The 22,519-nt window shown below is 44.7% G+C and overlaps 1 protein-coding gene across 1 annotated transcript in view; it reads left to right on the top strand.

Annotated features, from left to right (window-relative positions):
* Positions 1-22,519, top strand: part of LOC138259732 (solute carrier family 22 member 6-like) — a 457,910-nt gene that overhangs the window by 382,128 nt on the left and 53,263 nt on the right. Inside the window, exon 6 of the mRNA XM_069207625.1 lies at positions 13,276-13,390. Coding sequence (XP_069063726.1) covers positions 13,276-13,390 — 115 coding nt within the window. The remainder of the gene's footprint in view (positions 1-13,275; positions 13,391-22,519) is intronic.

Below are 22,519 nucleotides of genomic sequence, written 5' to 3'. Positions count from 1 at the left end.
CGGGTTTATTTTTCTGCTACTTAAGTAGATTTTCTATTTGAGCCGCAGCTTTCTTACCGGGAATAGTTGAAATCTCACCTATTGCCCTCCTAGCAGCCGAAAATCATGCTAGGTGGTGCCAAATCTCGCTCACTCTTACCAAAGTATTGTTTTTGAGCCGTACGTGAGAAAAAACTCCACCACGCAGCGGTTGGCAGAATTTGGCCAGAGCTCTGTTTTCCGACCATAATATAGAGTGGACAAAGTTTCGCCATTTCCACCTGCAAAGCAGAATATATCACCCGCCCCTAATAATAATAATCACAAAAGGGAGTAGCATTTGGATCAGGCACTCAACTAGTCCCCATTTGTCCATCTCCATGGCTTTGGCAGTTGCAACTCCTCTCCTTAGAATTATGTAATCGCTGATAACCTGTACTGATCAAACAGGTGTTGTAGCATATAGAAGATAGTTTTGGCAACACCTGTATAGGGTTTTATAATTACTTTAGCAGCACACTGAATGATCCTCAATTTCTTCTGGGCTTGGAATGAATGACTACAATGAGTTCAAATTCTTCGACAAGTGACCAGTATGTTGTTGACTAAGGGCCTGATTTAGAGTTTGGTGGAGGGGGTTACTCCATCACAAATGTGACGGATATCCCGTCCATCGTACTACGATGTCTTTATAACCAAATGGGGATTGTAATACGGTGGACAGGATTTGTCACATTTGTGACAAAGTAACCCATCTGCCAAATTCTACATTAGGCCATACGTCTTTTTTTAGCAAGTCCTGCACAATTAGGTTTATGCAATACACTAAACACAGGACTGTATCCTCCATCAGCCATGGCTTTGACAATATTACTGCCATTGTCAGTGGCAATAGTTCCATTGCTGAGGTTGAAGCCATTCATAGACTTATTAAATCTGCCCAAGATTTTGAGAGCTTTTTGTGATTTCCTCATGGCACTCATTGTAACATTTGATGGTACTGCGCTGGCACTGCAACAGTGGAAAAATAGGTCCAACTTGGGAACTTCCATTTCGGGCAGAGGGTCTCCACACATGTAAGAAACCCTTCTCCTTCCTTTGAAAGAAAAAGGGATGTGGTCAAGCACTATCATTTTGCCAGCTTCCATTAGTACATAGTTTAAATGGATTTTCTCAGAGGTGCTCTGCCACATGTCTTCATATTCATGTTTCAAATGGTCCAGTTGGCCTTGGGACCATAATGTCCACATGGCAAACCACAACAAACTTTTTTCCCAAACTGTGCATTCTACGATGTTCTGCTCATGTGGCCACAACGTAAGGAAGTCTGAAAAAACTTGTTGAGGTAGATGGAGCTCGGCGATTGTGTTGCCCTTACTCTAGCGAGGGAGACTGAAGTACTGGTGGTGAATTGCTCTTTCTTCTATTTGACAGAGATCATGAATTTTATGTGTTCAGTCGAAGAGCAGTCACAACAACATCCTCAGCTTAGCTTCCAACCCTGCTCCTATTTTAAGAAGATCAGGTGTTACAGGCTGTCATTTCTTTTGTTAACTGTCCTGTGCAGATTTAGTTGCTGTTGGTGCATTTCAGATTTAATGCTTTCCATGACTGCAGGTTGTGCAGGCATGGGCTTTATTTTTGGTGGTGGTTCTGTTGATCCAGTGGTGATCCTCCTCCTAGCCTCTTCCTGCCCAAAGCAGGGTGAGGCAGATATGTAGAAATTCCAGAGGGCTTGGTATCAGTAGTGGCACTGCCAACAAGATTCTTCTTCTCCTCACTGAGTGAGACCTGAACAATCTAGCTCATGTAATACAAGTCATGATCATCATCATCAATGCTTAACAGTAGCATACCCATGCATAAACAAACAATGTTTTGCTAGACATGACACAGGAAAAGATAACTTGGTGCCCCTTCAGGGTCCATGGGGAGCCCATAGGATGCAGAGAGGGAAGGTAAACATTAAATAAACGAATAAAGTAATTGCTGGTGTCCCTCTCTCCAGGGCCCATGGGGATCCTAAGGGATGTGTGGAGCAGGTAAAAAGTGACCAAATTATTTAAATAACTACTGGTATTTGTTCAGGCCCTGTGGGACTGTGGGACTTCGGGGGACAAGCAAAAATCAAAACAAACAAAAAAATGGTTGACAATCAGAAGCCCATGGTGACTCCATGGGATGCAGAGGCAGGCAAAAATCAAATAAATAAATAAAATATTTTCTGCTGTCTCACCTTTTTGGGAGCGGGGTATGGGGGTTAGGAAAAAGTTGAATATATTAGTAAAATAATTACTGGTGCATTTCCAGGGCCTATGAGAGATGGTGGCAGGTAAACATCAAATAAATGAATTAAAGAACTGCTGCTACCCCTCCAGGACTCAAACATAAATATAATTATAATAATGAAGGAAAAATAAAGTAGAGCCATTCAATTGATTAAAATATGTCGGACCTTCCAAACTTGAAATCATGTGTTGATAATGTGAAATAATGGTAAGCTCACAGCACAATTTTACTGCTGGAAGGACTAATTATTTTTATTGGCTACATTTCTCCTCTTTTTACCCTGAGAGGCAAGGTCCTCACTTTTTTCATAATTGCCCATGGTAAGCTTCAATTTCTTTGAATTTGGACTATATTGACTACTTTATGCCTACTTTGTAGTCTAGTATGAGGACTTTTTTTCCTTTAGTGTTACCTGCATACACTTAGGTAGTATTGACAAGAGGTTCTGATAGTCTGTTTGGTAATGTTCACTCTTTATAATGTTTCTATACAGCTTTTTGAAACATTCCATATTCAATTTTTTAGGTTGTGTCCTAAATGTGTCCCCATGAAGACCCTTTTAAATGTAAATGTATGGAGGTGGGGCAGAGTTGGTGAGTCTCTACATTCCTTCTCTAAAGATTTTAGTGTCTCCTCCAGCCATTCCCATTCCTTTCCTGGATCATCATACTCTCTGGCATGACCCCTATACTTTTGTCTCTAAGCCGTTCTTTAGGGGGCCTTTAAGTGAAACTCTGCCCCACTTTCCCAGTGTCATTAAGCATGAAATAGTCCTCGATTTGGGAGGCGATTTCAGCTTCGAGAAAGAAAGAGAGTCATTGATACCAGCCCATGGCCCTATATCACTATACTGTGCATAGCACTTGTCTCTACCTGCAGTAGATAAGCATTACTGACAAAGTTTAATGAATGCAGGAGTAAGTGTAATGTAATGTGAGAAGAACATGTAATCTCTAGTGTCTCCTGAACGTTCCTTTTATATGTCTCACATCCTAGGGCCTTAACACCACCTTGCAAGCTCTGAGAAAATGTCTTATTTTTAGACAGTAACTTACCAAACTGTCATCTTGGAGCCCCATACCTGGTTAATGAGCCCAGTGAGAATTTTTTATAAGTACACCATTGCCAGCATTAGGTGCACAGGGTGTAGTGATAGTGACTGCGCAGTTATGCAGCCAGCCAAAGATAATGACGTATCCGCCCCCATATATTTTTGTTTGTTATTAGGGAGAATTGTAGTGCCTTGTGAAACAGGAGGGCTATGCCCTTATGCTTAGTTGCTGCAGAGGAGTGAAAAGAAAGTGGATAGTTTTTGTGTACATGTCTAATCTTGTGACCTCTCTGGAGGTGTGCTCCTTGAAAATCTATAATGTCTCCTCTCTCTTCAAGATGTAAAGTCATAACTTGGTCCTCTTAGATGGAACGTTTAACCCCTTGGTATTAAACAAAAACCACATTCCTGTTGAAGAGAAAAAACTGAGTAGGGGCTTAGCATGTGCTGACAGACATATGTTTGTCATGGAACCATTGCACCTGGCCTAGCCTAGGGGAAAAGTTTGCAATCAATATAAGCTGAATTCATAATAGGGAACCAACCCCCCTCTCTCTCCAACCCCTCAAAATGGCAGTCATTTAACAGCAGTGCCAAATCACTCATGAAAAGCTTTGTGCCCCTCATCCACCAAAGAACTATAAGAAGAAATAGTTTGGCTGTAATCAGAGACATCACTCCTAGAGGGAGACCTCAGGTTGTGGGCTCCTATGACCCCCATAAGTGAAGAAGCAAATCCATAACACTAAGAGTGTCCCCTGTTGGGCCCCAGCCCCAGGAATTGAGAGACAGAAAGCATAAGAAGTATAAAACATGTAGAACTACCTTCATACAGAGGTAGGTCCAGACAAAGAGTAATAAATTGTTCTTGAAGTCCCACAGGCAGCATGAGCCTAAGCCAAGTCTTGGTCCTACAAAGGAGAGGGAAAAGAAAGTGATATAGAGAAAAGAAGAATCATTCATCCGCCTCACCAACTCCCTTAGTGTCTCTCATAGACTTGCATCTTTACTGAGCCCTCAGTTTCTACCCCAAGCCTTCTGTGTGCCCGTCCGTGGTCTGTCTTCCTCTTCCCTCAGTGGCTGATTAAGGTTTGCACAGCCAGGAGGGATCTCAGTTCTGAGTGCCTTCAGTGCATCCTCCCAAACCGTGAAGATCCTCATTTTGTTGACTCAGTCAAAGGCAATGATAGGGAAAGTATTCACCTGCAATTCAAAGAACCGCTTCCTTCTCTCTAAAATGTTTGAATTTTGCAAGGATTTCTTGTGGACCTTGGAGGCTGAGGCTGCCTGTCTGGTCCATGCAGTGGACCCCATCTAGCCTAACCTCTGGAGGTTCATCATCCAGGATTGAAGAAAAGAGACTGAACATAAGTGCAACTAAATTTGGACACTCTGTGCCGTCCACTATGCTTTTGACTCGGATACTATTCTGTCTAGGGTGGTTTTCAAAGTCCTCACATTTAAGAGTGGCTGCTTAATGCTGCTTTTGCAGTGCACCCAGTGCCTTATCCAGGGATGTTTTAGCTGTGTTGAGTTGCTCAAACATAAAAAAATTCTGGAATTCATATAGAATACTGTGCTGTACTCTGCTTTGAAACACTGGAGAGCTGTAATATGATAATAACTAGAAAGGGTCACAGCAGTGGCAGGAGCAATCTGGTTCTCAGGATCTCAGTGCTGGGAGTATGGCAGCCTAGCACAAACTGCCAGTAGGTGAGCTGAAGAAAAGAAGGACTGTACACTTTTTATGAGTTTATTTTGAGGTGGCATTAGGAGTGCACCTCTCTATAATGCTGATGCAAGTCCCTGGGTGGGTCAAGGGCCAATTTCCACCTCATCAACTGTGCAAATCAGGAGGTATCAGAGGGCACCTTTATGGTGTAACTCACTGGTTGAGGGCAATGAGTAGAATGCATTGCCTTATTAGAGCCCTGGTTGGTGTTGGAATTCACTTCAGGTTTTCTCTTCAGCTTCCAGCAGTTCCCAATACGTTGAGAAGGCAATCAGAGCCTTCTGCCAGGAGTTGTATTGCACATTAAAGCATTACAGAGGCCCTAGCCATGGGGCACCGACCTAGGAAGTTGAGTACCTGCTTATATTGGTGACATGCCTTTTTTGTCATCTTTATTTTCTCAGGGGGATAACTTGGTTGAACGTAATCTTCATCCAGTCATACACCAATCTATTCAGTTTATCTGCTCCATCAGTGTCTTTTTTGTAAGGTTGGTCTCAAGATTCTCCATAGAGACTTTTCTCCATTGTCTGTATGTTGTCACATGGAGTTGGTTGGATGTTTTGCCTGAATATCGTAGTTTATCAAGATGAGGACATGGCCTCTCCATGTCACTGGAGCAATTATTATCATGTTCACTTGCTCTGATATGCAGAACACAAACACAGAACTCAGTTTGTGTCAAGCCATGTGCGTCTGTTCAGAGATGGTTTGGGAGAGAGTGAGTGCAGTTAGTCCCAAAGTGTTATTAGTTTCTAGTATTTGTGATTTGTCAAAACAAATGTTTAGGTCACTGAAGATGCATAAGTTAGATATTTGATGACAAAATCGGGTATGGTGTCTAGAAAGGCATCCCTGAATGCTCTGCTTTTTTGGACGAGAACAGTATAGTTGTAGAAATGTGCATGTGAACATTGGGGTAGTTTTGGATCTTGTCAGTAGAGAGTCACATCCTGATATTTGCATACGTTTCATTTTGATGATGTCTTCTTTGATTATTATTGCTAGACTTCCTCCATATTTTCCTTGGCAGCTGTGGGTAAAGCATTGGTATCCTGGGGGATTGGTAGTTGGAGTACTGAAGCCATATTATCTCCCAGCCAGGTTTTCATGATGAAAAAGAGGTCTGTTGTTTGTCACATTACAGGTCATCAATGTCTTCTTTGCCTTTTGATAAAAACCTTATCCTCATAAGCATGCAGTTAGGAGGGAGGCTAGCCATTTGCAACATAGTGAGGTTTGATAAGAGTACATTTTAACACTCAGGGGGTCATTCCGACCCCGGCGGGCGGCGGGCGCCTCCCGCCTGGGCGGAGACCGCCAGAAGACCGCACCGCGGTCAAATGACCGCGGCGGTCATTCTGACTTTCCCACTGGGCGGGCGGGTGACCGCCAAAAGGCCGCCCGCCCGCCCAGCGGGAAAGCCCCAGCAACGATGAAGCCGGCTCCGAATGGAGCCGGCGGAGTTGCTGGTGTGCGACGGGTGCAGTGGCACCCGTCGCGATTTTCAGTGTCTGCTTTGCAGACACTGAAAATCTGAATGGGGCCCTGTTAGGGGGCCCCTGCAGTGCCCATGCCAGTGGCATGGGCACTGCAGGGGCCCCCAGGGGCCCCACGACACCCGTTCCCGCCAGCCTCTTCCTGGCAGGAAGGGGGTCGGAATCCCCATGGCGGCGCTGCTTGCAGCGCCGCCGTGGAGGATTCCCTGGGGCAGGGGAAAACCGGCGGGAAACCGCCGGTTCCCCTTTTCTGACCGCGGCGGTATTGCCCCAGAAGCACCGCCAGCCTGTTGGCGGTGCTTCCTCCGTCCCCGGCCCTGGCGGTCCATGACCGCCAGGGTCGGAATGAGGCCCTCAGTGTATTATGTGATGTGGATCCTCTTTGCAAGGCTACCCATGCCATCACTGCCCTATATAATGGGAGTTAGTAGTGATTTTGTAAGGTCCATGGGATCAAGTAGTATGAGGGTGTCTACTGTTGGGGGCATTGAGGTTTTGGGCTACTACTATACTATGAACTATTGATATGTTGACAGAGAGGTGACTTATTGAAATGCAGCACAAGAAGGGTTTTTCTTTCTCCCGCAGGGGGGTCTATTAAGTGTTAGTGGTGGGGGGAGAGGATGGGTAGTCACTGTTAGAGCTCTGGAAGCTTTTATCTGGATTGTGCTTGTTAGAGACTCAATTCATGTGGAATGTTACTCTGTAGGAGAGGTATATGTAGGCTTTCCTGTTTTAGGTTTCAACCTATAACACCTGATAAAGCCCACTAAAGGGGAAATAGCTGAAAGCAGTTTAAAGATATTAACATTGCTAAACATCCGCACATCTACAAATTTAAATACAAATTAAAGAAAATAAAGTGACAGGCAACTGTTTTATTTTTATTTTTCCTGGAGGGACTAACACAATATGACTTAGTTCTACAATAAGTCAGCAGCACAAAATGTTCTAAGATTGGCCTCATGCATTTTATTATATTAATATTATATCATATCCTTTGGCATTGCTTAATTATTTCACTGATTAGTGACAGACTGATCTTTATTTGATTATTAAATGTAATCATAACTCTCATATATGATCAGCAGTAACATTATAAAAGTACAAAAAGAGTGTTCAACAAAGCTCAATCCAGAAGTGTTAAAAAAGAGTTAAAAAAAGCAAGGATTTGCAATATCTTATGGGTGGTATTAAGAAGCTCCTTACAGCTTTACTAGCACTTAGCGAACCGAGTGTCTTTAAATAAAACAAAACTGGTTTGCATGTACATGTGTCAAGTATAATCTGCTAAAATGGTTACAAAATGTACAGAAAAAGACAAAGTGCAAGAGTGTTTGGGACAAGGATTCATTGCAAGGGCAAAGTACAATCACTGCCTAGCTATATTGGCCTAAGGGGAAGCATAAAAGGCTAAGAATGGAGTCCAACTGAAATCTGGTGAGCAGAGATCTCTCGCAAGGATAAACAACAAAATTCAAATATGGCACCAGGCCCAAAGTAGTTTGAATTATTGCAAATTCCCACATGATTTATCTGCTTGTATTATGACTTGTGCATAGGTAAATAATTCTGGCTTTCAAGCAAGATGGCTAATTTTTAATATGCTGTAGCCAGTGTACTGAAAGTCCATTCTCACATGCTAGACAGTCTTCGACAACGGGGCGGTTCAGCAAGACATGAAGATTACTCCAAACCGACAGCCATAATAAAAAGGGTGCTAATTTGTGACTGTCTCAGCCCACTGCTAGACTACATTGGCCATCATCATCCAGGACACCAAGAGGTGGTCCCTGCACCACACATCAGCTGTTTGCTTTTTAGTGCTATATAGCACATGTGTAAGTCCTGCAGTGTGGGTCCCAGCGCACTGCAGGAGAGATGAGGATATATTGTCCAGCATCCCGCGGGAGGCGGTCCCTGCACAACACATAAGATTTTTCCTTTTTGGTATTATATAGCGCATGTGTAAGTCCTAGGCAAAACTCAGGCCAAGAGTAGGCCCTCCATGCGTCTGTCGGCGATGGGAAGAGGCAGGGCAGGGCCACCCATTGGCTTTCCTATTAGACATCATTAGAGTTTGGTAAGACTGGCTTGATTATTCTGAAGACATTGGCCCTTGACCACTAGAGATATTTTCCCCCTCTCCTTGGAACAAATTAATGTAATCTTTCGGTGTTCTTATCTTATAATAGTCAGTATTACTGGGATTTGGTTGTATTTTTCTTCTGTGTTCTGTGTGTGCTTATTTCTGGAATAGTGGTTCGGGTTGGAGACAAGTTAACTAAGCCTTCTTGATGTAGCATTGAGTTGATTAAGCTGCAAATTGGGTGTATGAGGCTGGCCTGGTGTGTAGTGGGTAACTTGGGTACTTACACCTTATACCAGGTCCAGTTATCCCTTATTAGTAAAATGTAGTAGTGTTCTGGCAGCTTAGGCTGATAGAGGTAGCTATAGCAGAGCAGCTTAGGCTGAACTACGAGACATGCAAAGCTCATGCAATACCACTTATATTTACACAGTACTTATACACAAGTAAAGACAATACTCAGTGTTATCAAAAATAAAGGTAGTTTATTTGGGTGACACAGTACCAAAAATATCTTAGAGGCAATACTCCTTCTGGAGATAAATATTATACACAATATATACACTAGACACCAAAATAAGGTAAGTAATTAGACATAGGATAGTGCAAACAATAGGAAATGCTATAGAATGCATTGGGAGAAAATAGGTCTAGGGGCAACACAGACCATATACTAAGAAAGTGGAATGCGAATCACAAATTCCCCTCTAGACAAGTGTAGTGTGTGCAGAATCGCTGGGAGAGTAAGAATACAGTAAAGGTAAGTAAATTACACCACCCCAGAGCCCAGAAAAGCAGGAGTAAAGTACTGCACCTTGTGATTGGAATTATGGCAAGAACCAACCAAGTCTGCAACCAGCAAACAGTGGATTCCTGGACCTGGCGAGATGCAAAGGAAGTCCAGAAGTCGAAAGAAGTTCTAGGAAGGACAGAAGCCCCTGCCAACCCAGAAGAGGGTGCAAAAGAAGAGTCCCCATTGGACGAAGACTGAAGAAATGCACCCTAGGAAGATGCCAGTGGGTTCCTGTGTGATGCAAAGGATGTCCCATGTCGTGAAGTTGGATGCAGGCGAGTTTTGGTGCTGGATTTCTCCTCCAAGCCTTGGTTCCGGCAAAGTCACGTTTTGCACCAACTAGGCACTATCTGGACCCAGGAGGAACCAGGGGCCTCAGCTCTATGTGAGGACGAAGAGGGGGTGCTCAGCACTTCAGAGAGCCCTCAGAGTACCAGATAGCACCCACAGGAGTCCCAGGACACAGGGGCAAAGGAGGTGCAAAATGTGGTTGGTGCAGCACTACACAGGAAGGTCCCACGCCGCAGAAGATCAACTCAGCAAGTTGAGCCTCGCAGGATAGAGTGCTGGGGACCTGGGCTAGTCTGTGCACGAAGGCATTTTGCAAATAATGCACAGAGGCCTCAGGAGGTGAAGAAGACGCGGTGCACAGGGGTACTGTCGTTCTGGGGGAAGGCAAGGTCTTACCTCCTCCAAATTACAACAGCAGGACCTCATGACAGTCTGTGTCGATGGGGTTCACCCTTTGTGTTCCAAGGAGCACGCTCGTCGCTGTGAGAGGAGTCCAAGAGAACCGGTCGTCGACTTAGAAGTTGCCTGCGTGAGCAGGGGAGTGACTCCGTCACCCCACCGGAGATTTCTTCGGTCCTTGTGGTGCAGGGTGAAGACAGGGAGTCCTCAGAGTGTGCACACCGTGGAAACTGTTGCAGTTGCTGGCTGGAGCTAAAGTTGCAGAGGAAAAGTATCCCTTCTGGATACTTTGTTGCTGTTACAGCAGTTCCTGGAGCACGCTGCGGTTGATCCGAGGTCAGAAGACGAAGTAGTAATTGCAGAAGATTCCTGCTGGAAACTTGCAAGTAGAATCTGAAGAAGACCCACAGGAGAGACCATAAATAGCCCTGAGAGGGGGATTGGCTACCTTATTACGTAAGTACCTATCAGTAGGGGTCTCTAATGTCACCTGCTGGCACTGGCCACTCAGAGCCCTCCAGAGTGCCTCCACACCTTGCAAAGCAAGATGGCTGAAGTCTGGGACACACTGGAGGAGCTCTGGGCACCACCCCTAGGGTGGTCACTCCCCTTTCCTTTGTCCAGTTTTGCGCCAGAGCAGGGGACAAGGGATCCCTGAACCAGTGTAGGCTGGCTTATGCAAGGAGGGCACCATCTGTGCCCTTCAAAGCATTTCCAGCGGCTGGGGGAGGCTACCACTCCCCAGCCTGTAACACCTATTTCCAAAGGGAGAGGGTGTAACACCCTGCTCCCAAAGGAAATGCATTGTTCTGCCTTCCTGGGACTGAGCTGCTCAGACCCCAGGAGGGCAGAACCCTGTCTGTGAGGTGGCAGCAGCTGTAGCTGCAGTGCAAGCCTCAGAGAGCTGGTTTGGCAGTCCTGGGGTTCCATAGTGGAGCCCCCAGGATGCATAGAATTGACTCCCCAAAATCAGATTTGGAATGGGGGGACAATTCCATGATTTTAGACACCTTACATGGCCATATTCGGAGTTACCATTTGGAGTTACCATTGTGAAGCTACATAAAGGTATTAACCTATATGTACTGCACATGTGTAATGGCGTCCCTGCACTCACAAAGTCCCGGGAAATGGCCCTGAACTATGCGGGGGCACCTTTGTTAGTGCAAGGGTGCCCTCCCATTTAGTAACTTTGCACCTAACCTTCAACAAGTGAAGGTTACACATATAGGTGACTTATAAGTTACCTAAGTGCAGTGAAAATGGCTGTGAAATAGTGTGTGCACTATATCATGCAGGCTGCAGTGGCTGTCCTGTGAAAGGGTTTGTCTGAGCTCCTTAAGGGTGGCAAAAGAAGTGCTGCAGCCCATAAGGATCTCCTGGCACCCCAATGCCCTGGGTACCTAGGTACCATATACTAGGGACTTATAAGGGAGGGTCCAGTGTGTCAATTGAAATTGGTAAATGAAGTCACTAGCCTACAGTGACAAATTTAAAAGGAGAGAGAGCATAAGCACTGAGGTTCTGATTAGCAGAGCCTCTGTGACACAGTCAAGCACTATACAGACACACACATTAGGCCATAGACTATGAGCACTGTGGTCCTGACCCTGGGATCTGTTAGGGCTTGAATTCAAAATAGCCACTGCAGTGGGTGAGATATATTGCCCTTGGGGACATATACATTAGATCTGTCAGCCAAATAGGCAGTCTGCCACAGTGGAGTATTTATCAGAGATGTTAGGACATTTTAACAATTGCAATACACGATTGCCTTTTGAGTAGATGCATGTAGGGAAGGCGTCTTTTCTATGAACCAGTAACAACATCTATGCCAGCCCAGGTTGACGACAAGAAATTGACAAAGGTAGCATCCCAGCTGTTGGATGTATCCATACACTACGCCCTACAAATTGTAAATGGCAGCACGAGATCCAATTGCCCACCTTTTCTAACTTTTAAAAGAGGCTAAATTATCACTAATATAGATTGTGTATTTCATGACCTCGATCTATGGCCCTTTCTTTATGACATGGAGGTAGTTCCAAGACCAGACAGCAACCACCAGTCTTTAAATGCTAAATTTGTGCTGGCACATTGATTGATTGAAATATGGCACTTCCTATGTTGAAAGACCTAATGGAAACTACTAATAACAGAAGGAATGTCAAATGGCCAGTAATAGCATCCAATGCAGTGGCCCTTACCCAAATATATGAGTCATTTATGGAAAAACTCCCTATGATGTCAATCTCCATTGCCTAATAACGGACCAAATGAGGGGGTTCTTTGTGAAACAGCAGAGAAGGGGCTGCTGTCAAAAATAGTTCCATCCTAGTACTCGAAAGACTGCCGCATAGGGAAACAACTTGTTCTGGAAGCAATAAAGAAAGGCAACAGTATAGAAATAGGTGAGTCTAGAAAGAGATATAAGATCACATTGACTAAGGCCAAAAGGAGATGGCAATCTGAATAGTGGGGGCAACTAACAGATGCCCTCTAGAACGAAGACCAAAAAGCTTTTTGGAAGTTGATTTCATCCAACTGCGGAGTAATTGGTAACCACCTTGAAGCAACTATTCCGCTAGATAGGTGGGTACTTCATTTTGAGAGCCTTTATAGAGAGTGGGGCTGTGAAATGAACCAGACCAGGTCCTTGCCGGAGGATACAGAAGAGACCCAGGGAAACACAGTGGAAAAGGGAACAAATAATGGAAGCGGTGACATCATATGCTTCACCTTATCTGAAACAGCCCATGTTCTAAAGCAAACTAAGAGGGAGAAGGCACCGGGGTTAGACAGCATCCCTGGAGATTTGTGTCTGTTACAGCCATACATATAGGACCTGTATCCTAATGCTGAATCTACCCCTCCACCATGTGCTGGAGCTGCTATTATGCCCATTTACAAAAAGGGGAGCAGGAATGTTCCATCAAACTAACGGCCCATAAACCTACTTGATAATAGCCCAAAAAATCTTTTGTAGGCAGGTCCTGTTTAGGCTTCATGTCTGAGCAAGTGAGAATCATAATCTTGAAAATACACAGGTGATTTCAAGAGTACCTTCGACTAGGTCTTTTGCTTCAAGGTGCTATGCTGGAAGTATATCACCTTGAAGCAGGACCATCTTTATGTCGCTTAAATTGTTTTAAGAGCGGCATTCAACCTGGTTCCGAAGGATAACCAATGGAATATCCTGGAAGATTATGGAATCGCAAGCGACTTACTCTGGATTCTGAGGGTACTTCATGATGAATCGTGTGCTAAGGTGAGATGGAAGACTGGAGGGGACACGCTCATGCTCATGGCGTGGCTCTTATCGGCTCGCTTATGTAAAACTGCATTACTTTTCATTTTCAATGTATGTGGCAAGAAATATCCGGTTAGGACTTTACAACGCCAACAGCTCTAACTCGAGCAAACGCAAGACCCATTGCATTGCAATTGCTTGTTAATCTACCTGTGAGTAAACTGCTTATACCCCTGAGCAATAATCTCCATCTACCTGGTTACTTTGCTCAAACCCCTGACATACTGGGTCTGGCAATGGTCAAATGTGGAGCTGACCCCCAACTGGTAAGCGTTAACCCTTTGTGTGCATTGGATGGCTGGGAGCCATCTAAAGCTATGGTGGGCCTGTGTGTCAGATAGCTCCCAGCCATCCTAGCACTGACCTAATGGGAAAGCACCGGCTCTTCCCCTGTGGGCCGCCACTCTAGACCCCCCCACCACGGATGGCAGCTGAAGTGATTCAACTGCCGCCCCTGACACGCCCCTCCCTGATAATTCAAGTCTTGTAAGTTGATGTTGGAAACCGGGTCTCTAGTTGGTAGAGGTATGCACCCTGTCCAAGTAGGGACCACAGCTCTAGTCAGGGCAAGTCAATGACACATCATAAATTAGCCTGTGCTCACCCTCTGGTAGCTTGGCACAGAGCAGGCAGGCCTAACTTAGAAGACAATGTGTAAAGTACTTGTGCTACACATGCACAATTATCACACAAGGCACACCACAGAAAGAGACTTCACAAGGGTATATAGAAAAATAAAGCTTGATCTATATCTAGATACTTTTAAGTTCAATACAGTACAGAAATATTTAGCGTTGAAGGTAGTAAGATCAATGTGCGAGAAAAGAGTAATAGGTCAAAATGATGGTGCTGGGGGCTCCTCAGCATGAGTATCCAATGTCCGTGGTCGTGCTCCTACCAAGAGCGGATGCAACTTTACAGGGCCAGAGCCACTCGGGCTGAAGTTGATGAGATGCAAACGGCAGAGCAGTGCAGGGGCCTCTTGAGTGAGGTTGAAGAAGGGTGAGCAGCTGGCGCGGGGCAGAGGCCGCTCGGGTGAAACTGAAGAGAAGAGAGCACCAAAGCAGGGCAGAGGCTGCTCAGGTGAGGTTGTTGCAATGAGAGCTGCGAAGCAAGGCAGAAGCTGCTCGGGGTAAGTTAATGTGGTGAGAGCAGCGAAGCAGGGCAGAAGTCGCTCAGGTGAAGTCTATGTGATGAGGGCAGCACAGCAGGGCAGCAGCCGCTTGGGTGAGAGTCAATGCGGTGAGAGTGGCAAAGTAGGTCTGAAGCTGCTCAAGTGAAGTTGTTACAATGCAAACGGCAAAGTAGGTCCGAAGCCGCTCGGTGAAGTTGTTGCTATGCGAGCAGCATGGCAGGGCAGAAGCTGCTCAGTTAAAGTTGTTGCAATGCGAGAGGCAAAGCGAGGCAGAGGCCTCTTGGGTGAGGTCAAAGAGTTGCACGGCAAGCAGTGAGGGGAAAGCAGGACCACTCAGAATCACTCTGGACTTAGAGGTCGAGTATTGGGTTACCGGGCAGGTATCAGCAGGCAGCAGGGCGGCACAACCAACCAGGCCAGCAGTTACTGAGAGTAGTCAGTCCTGGCAATCCTGGCACACAGCAGTCCTTTCTCCAGCAGTGTGTCTTGAGTCCAGAAGTGTACTGTCTTGAGTGGGTCATGGGCCCAATATTTGTATCAAAAAGTGACTTTGATGTGTGGGGTGACTACAAAGAGTTCTTATAGGGTGCACAGGTACCCCTTTCAGGTCAGCCGCAGCTCCAAACTATCAGTGGGAGGTAATCAGCCCCTATGTGTGGACTCCAGACACTACCCCTCTGAGGTGTAAGTGTGAGCCCTTCCCACCCTCCTCCCCAGGAAGACCCATCAGTATGCAGATTCAGTTGAGTATCCTGTGTTGTGGGTGTCTGAAGGGAATGCACAAGTATAACTGTCACTCTAGCCCAAACTAGACATGTATCGGAGATAGGCTGCAGGCACACAGGGCAGTGAGTGTAGAGAAATGCCTACTTTTTAAAAGTGGCATTTCTAAATTAGTAATCATAAATCTGACCTTACCAGGAGAGAGGGTTTATTATTACCATTCCAATGGTACTAAACATGAGGCAGCTACTTCTCTCAGATCAGAATTTACAGCTTAAAGGCAATATAAGGAATTACCAGTCCCGGCCTTTGAGAGGAGCAGTCCTCACTGTAATTAAAAACGACTTTTGGGAGTTTTTCATTACCAGGACAAGAGAACTTAAAAGTTGGTCCTGCCTTTTGCTTACATGGCACCGTGACCTATGGGCTACCTAGGGCTTACCGTTGGAAAGACTTAAATGTAGGAAAGGGGGAGATTAAGGCTTGGCAGAGGTTTTAAATGCCAAGTCAGGGTGGCAGTTAGACTGTGCACACAGGTTCTGTGGCGGCAGGCCTGAGAAATGTTAACAGGGCTACTTAAGTGGGTGGCACAATCAGTGCTGCACTCCCACTAGTAGCATTTAATTTGCAGGCCCTAGGTATAGGGTATACCACTCTACGTGGGACTTACAGATAAATTAAATATGCCAATTGTGGATACGCCAATATTACCATGTTTTTAGGGGAGAAGCATATGCACTTTAGCACTGATGACCAGTACTAAAGTGCTCAGAGTCCTAAGGCAAACAAAACAGGAGGTAAAAGCAAAAAGTCTGGGGATAGACCACCCTAAGGATGCCAGGTCTAAAAGTTGAGATATCCAATTCTGAGACAGGAATGACAGTGGCCAGAGCGTTTTCATACTATGGAACCAGTATTGTGACACAGATGTACTCTTAGGAGGACATAATCTCTTTTTGCAGCCTGTGAGTAGTGTTCAAGTGAATGATTAAGCAGCTGACCAGGGCATCTGCCTCTTCATTGACATTGACAACTGTTTGTTTCTCCTCTTGCAAATGTTCCAGCAGCATGTGCAACAAAGGGATCGCTTGGATCATGGTACTCTTCTCCTTCCTGACTACTCATGTAACAATTAGGCCTGGGTGTAACTCCAGAGTTTAACTTTGTGGAATGCTGCAGAGTTCCAAAAAAAACTCTGCAAGAGTCATTGGAATTCCACAAAGGAGTGGAAATAGGCACACTGCTCTGTTTGCGCTGTGATTTAGCGCTGGTAGATCATTTTGTGTTGAAAAATATCAGTGCAAACATCACCACGTGACACGCCAGAGGGCGCAGCTTCTCGGGTTTATTTTTCTGCTACTTAAGTAGATTTTCTATTTGAGCCGCAGCTTTCTTACCGGGAATAGTTGAAATCTCACCTATTGCCCTCCTAGCAGCCGAAAATCATGCTAGGTGGTGCCAAATCTCGCTCACTCTTACCAAAGTATTGTTTTTGAGCCGTACGTGAGAAAAAACTCCATCACGCAGCGGTTGGCAGAATTTGGCCAGAGCTCTGTTTTCCGACCATAATATAGAGTGGACAAAGTTTCGCCATTTCCACCTGCAAAGCAGAATATATCACCCGCCCCTAATAATAATAATCACAAAAGGGAGTAGCATTTGGATCAGGCACTCAACTAGTCCCCATTTGTCCATCTCCATGGCTTTGGCAGTTGCAACTCCTCTCCTTAGAATTATGTAATCGCTGATAACCTGTACTGATCAAACAGGTGTTGTAGCATATAGAAGATAGTTTTGGCAACACCTGTATAGGGTTTTATAATTACTTTAGCAGCACACTGAATGATCCTCAATTTCTTCTGGGCTTGGAATGAATGACTACAATGAGTTCAAATTCTTCGACAAGTGACCAGTATGTTGTTGACTAAGGGCCTGAATTAGAGTTTGGTGGAGGGGGTTACTCCATCACAAATGTGACGGATATCCCGTCCATCGTACTACGATGTCTTTATAACCAAATGGGGATTGTAATACGGTGGACAGGATTTGTCACATTTGTGACAAAGTAACCCATCTGCCAAATTCTACATTAGGCCATACGTCTTCTTTTAGCAAGTCCTGCACAATTAGGTTTATGCAATACACTAAACACAGGACTGTATCCTCCATCAGCCATGGCTTTGACAATATTACTGCCATTGTCAGTGGCAATAGTTCCATTGCTGAGGTTGAAGCCATTCATAGACTTATTAAATCTGCCCAAGATTTTGAGAGCTTTTTGTGATTTCCTCATGGCACTCATTGTAACATTTGATGGTACTGCGCTGGCACTGCAACAGTGGAAAAATAGGTCCAACTTGGGAACTTCCATTTCGGGCAGAGGGTCTCCACACATGTAAGAAACCCTTCTCCTTCCTTTGAAAGAAAAAGGGATGTGGTCAAGCACTATCATTTTGCCAGCTTCCATTAGTACATAGTTTAAATGGATTTTCTCAGAGGTGCTCTGCCACATGTCTTCATATTCATGTTTCAAATGGTCCAGTTGGCCTTGGGACCATAATGTCCACATGGCAAACCACAACAAACTTTTTTCCCAAACTGTGCATTCTACGATGTTCTGCTCATGTGGCCACAACGTAAGGAAGTCTGAAAAAACTTGTTGAGGTAGATGGAGCTCGGCGATTGTGTTGCCCTTACTCTAGCGAGGGAGACTGAAGTACTGGTGGTGAATTGCTCTTTCTTCTATTTGACAGAGATCATGAATTTTATGTGTTCAGTCGAAGAGCAGTCACAACAACATCCTCAGCTTAGCTTCCAACCCTGCTCCTATTTTAAGAAGATCAGGTGTTACAGGCTGTCATTTCTTTTGTTAACTGTCCTGTGCAGATTTAGTTGCTGTTGGTGCATTTCAGATTTAATGCTTTCCATGACTGCAGGTTGTGCAGGCATGGGCTTTATTTTTGGTGGTGGTTCTGTTGATCCAGTGGTGATCCTCCTCCTAGCCTCTTCCTGCCCAAAGCAGGGTGAGGCAGATATGTAGAAATTCCAGAGGGCTTGGTATCAGTAGTGGCACTGCCAACAAGATTCTTCTTCTCCTCACTGAGTGAGACCTGAACAATCTAGCTCATGTAATACAAGTCATGATCATCATCATCAATGCTTAACAGTAGCATACCCATGCATAAACAAACAATGTTTTGCTAGACATGACACAGGAAAAGATAACTTGGTGCCCCTTCAGGGTCCATGGGGAGCCCACAGGATGCAGAGAGGGAAGGTAAACATTAAATAAACGAATAAAGTAATTGCTGGTGTCCCTCTCTCCAGGGCCCATGGGGATCCTAAGGGATGTGTGGAGCAGGTAAAAAGTGACCAAATTATTTAAATAACTACTGGTATTTGTTCAGGCCCTGTGGGACTGTGGGACTTCGGGGGACAAGCAAAAATCAAAACAAACAAAAAAATGGTTGACAATCAGAAGCCCATGGTGACTCCATGGGATGCAGAGGCAGGCAAAAATCAAATAAATAAATAAAATATTTTCTGCTGTCTCGACTTTATGGGAGTGGGGTATGGGGGTTAGGAAAAAGTTGAATATATTAGTAAAATAATTACTGGTGCATTTCCAGGGCCTATGAGAGATGGTGGCAGGTAAACATCAAATAAATGAATTAAAGAACTGCTGCTACCCCTCCAGGACTCAAAAATAAATATAATTATAATAATGAAGGAAAAATAAAGAAGAGCCATGCAATTGATTCAAATATGTCGGACCTTCCAAACTTGAAATCATGTGTTGATAATGTGAAATAATGGTAAGCTCACAGCACAATTTTACTGCTGGAAGGACTAATTATTTTTATTGGCTACATTTCTCCTCTTTTTACCCTGAGAGGCAAGGTCCTCACTTTTTCATAATTGCCCATGGTAAGCTTCAATTTCTTTGAATTTGGACTATATTGACTACTTTATGCCTACTTTGTAGTCTAGTATGAGGACTTTTTTTCCTTTAGTGTTACCTGCATACACTTAGGTAGTATTGACAAGAGGTTCTGATAGTCTGTTTGGTAATGTTCACTCTTTATAATGTTTCTATACAGCTTTTTGAAACATTCCATATTCAATTTTTTAGGTTGTGTCCTAAATGTGTCCCCTTGAAGACCCTTTTAAATGTAAATGTATGGAGGTGGGGCAGAGTTGGTGAGTCTCTACATTCCTTCTCTAAAGATTTTAGTGTCTCCTCCAGCCATTCCCATTCCTTTCCTGGATCATCATACTCTCTGGCATGACCCCTATACTTTTGTCTCTAAGCCGTTCTTTAGGGGGCCTTTAAGTGAAACTCTGCCCCACTTTCCCAGTGTCATTAAGCATGAAATAGTCCTCGATTTGGGAGGCGATTTCAGCTTCGAGAAAGAAAGAGAGTCATTGATACCAGCCCATGGCCCTATATCACTATACTGTGCATAGCACGTAAAGTCATAACTTGGTCCTCTTAGATGGAACGTTTAACCCCTTGGTATTAAACAAAAACCACATTCCTGTTGAAGAGAAAAAACTGAGTAGGGGCTTAGCATGTGCTGACAGACATATGTTTGTCATGGAACCATTGCACCTGGCCTAGCCTAGGGGAAAAGTTTGCAATCAATATAAGCTGAATTCATAATAGGGAACCAACCCCCCTCTCTCTCCAACCCCTCAAAATGGGAGTCCTTTAACAGCAGTGCCAAATCACTCATGAAAAGCTTTGTGCCCCTCATCCACCAAAGAACTATAAGAAGAAATAGTTTGGCTGTAATCAGAGACATCACTCCTAGAGGGAGACCTCAGGTGGTGGGCTCCTATGACCCCCATAAGTGAAGAAGCAAATCCATAACACTAAGAGTGTCCCCTGTTGGGCCCCAGCCCCAGGAATTGAGAGACAGAAAGCATAAGAAGTATAAAACATGTAGAACTACCTTCATACAGAGGTAGGTCCAGACAAAGAGTAATAAATTGTTCTTGAAGTCCCACAGGCAGCATGAGCCTAAGCCAAGTCTTGGTCCTACAAAGGAGAGGGAAAAGAAAGTGATATAGAGAAAAGAAGAATCATTCATCCGCCTCACCAACTCCCTTAGTGTCTCTCATAGACTTGCATCTTTACTGAGCCCTCAGTTTCTACCCCAAGCCTTCTGTGTGCCCGTCCGTGGTCTGTCTTCCTCTTCCCTCAGTGGCTGATTAAGGTTTGCACAGCCAGGAGGGATCTCAGTTCTGAGTGCCTTCAGTGCATCCTCCCAAACCGTGAAGATCCTCATTTTGTTGACTCAGTCAAAGGCAATGATAGGGAAAGTATTCACCTGCAATTCAAAGAACCGCTTCCTTCTCTCTAAAATGTTTGAATTTTGCAAGGATTTCTTGTGGACCTTGGAGGCTGAGGCTGCCTGTCTGGTCCATGCAGTGGACCCCATCTAGCCTAACCTCTGGAGGTTCATCATCCAGGATTGAAGAAAAGAGACTGAACATAAGTGCAACTAAGTTTGGACACTCTGTGCCGTCCACTATGCTTTTGACTCGGATACTATTCTGTCTAGGGTGGTTTTCAAAGTCCTCACATTTAAGAGTGGCTGCTTAATGCTGCTTTTGCAGTGCACCCAGTGCCTTATCCAGGGATGTTTTAGCTGTGTTGAGTTGCTCAAACATTAAAAAAATCTGGAATTCATATAGAATACTGTGCTGTACTCTGCTTTGAAACACTGGAGAGCTGTAATATGATAATAACTAGAAAGGGTCACAGCAGTGGCAGGAGCAATCTGGTTCTCAGGATCTCAGTGCTGGGAGTATGGCAGCCTAGCACAAACTGCCAGTAGGTGAGCTGAAGAAAAGAAGGACTGTACACTTTTTATGCGTTTATTTTGAGGTGGCATTAGGAGTGCACCTCTCTATAATGCTGATGCAAGTCCCTGGGTGGGTCAAGGGCCAATTTCCACCTCATCAACTGTGCAAATCAGGAGGTATCAGAGGGCACCCTTATGGTGTAACTCACTGGTTGAGGGCAATGAGTAGAATGCATTGCCTTATTAGAGCCCTGGTTGGTGTTGGAATTCACTTCAGGTTTTCTCTTCAGCTTCCAGCAGTTCCCAATACGTTGAGAAGGCAATCAGAGCCTTCTGCCAGGAGTTGTATTGCACATTAAAGCATTACAGAGGCCCTAGCCATGGGGCACCGCACCGACCTAGGAAGTTGAGTACCTGCTTATATTGGTGACATGCCTTTTTTGTCATCTTTATTTTCTCAGGGGGATAACTTGGTTGAACGTAATCTTCATCCAGTCATACACCAATCTATTCAGTTTATCTGCTCCATCAGTGTCTTTTTTGTAAGGTTGGTCTCAAGATTCTCCATAGAGACTTTTCTCCATTGTCTGTATGTTGTCACATGGAGTTGGTTGGATGTTTTGCCTGAATATCGTAGTTTATCAAGATGAGGACATGGCCTCTCCATGTCACTGGAGCAATTATTATCATGTTCACTTGCTCTGATATGCAGAACACAAACACAGAACTCAGTTTGTGTCAAGCCATGTGCGTCTGTTCAGAGATGGTTTGGGAGAGAGTGAGTGCAGTTAGTCCCAAAGTGTTATTAGTTTCTAGTATTTGTGATTTGTCAAAACAAATGTTTAGGTCACTGAAGATGCATAAGTTAGATATTTGATGACAAAATCGGGTATGGTGTCTAGAAAGGCATCCCTGAATGCTCTGCTTTTTTGGACGAGAACAGTATAGTTGTAGAAATGTGCATGTGAACATTGGGGTAGTTTTGGATCTTGTCAGTAGAGAGTCACATCCTGATATTTGCATACGTTTCATTTTGATGATGTCTTCTTTGATTATTATTGCTAGACTTCCTCCATATTTTCCTTGGCAGCTGTGGGTAAAGCATTGGTATCCTGGGGGATTGGTAGTTGGAGTACTGAAGCCATATTATCTCCCAGCCAGGTTTTCATGATGAAAAAGAGGTCTGTTGTTTGTCACATTACAGGTCATCAATGTCTTCTTTGCCTTTTGATAAAAACCTTATCCTCATAAGCATGCAGTTAGGAGGGAGGCTAGCCATTTGCAACATAGTGAGGTTTGATAAGAGTACATTTTAACACTCAGGGGGTCATTCCGACCCCGGCGGGCGGCGGGCGCCTCCCGCCTGGGCGGAGACCGCCAGAAGACCGCACCGCGGTCAAATGACCGCGGCGGTCATTC

The sequence above is a fragment of the Pleurodeles waltl genome, chromosome 9 (assembly GCF_031143425.1).
Source record: "Pleurodeles waltl isolate 20211129_DDA chromosome 9, aPleWal1.hap1.20221129, whole genome shotgun sequence".
Lineage (NCBI taxonomy): Eukaryota > Metazoa > Chordata > Amphibia > Caudata > Salamandridae > Pleurodeles > Pleurodeles waltl.
This window is presented reverse-complemented; position numbering and strand designations above follow the sequence as displayed.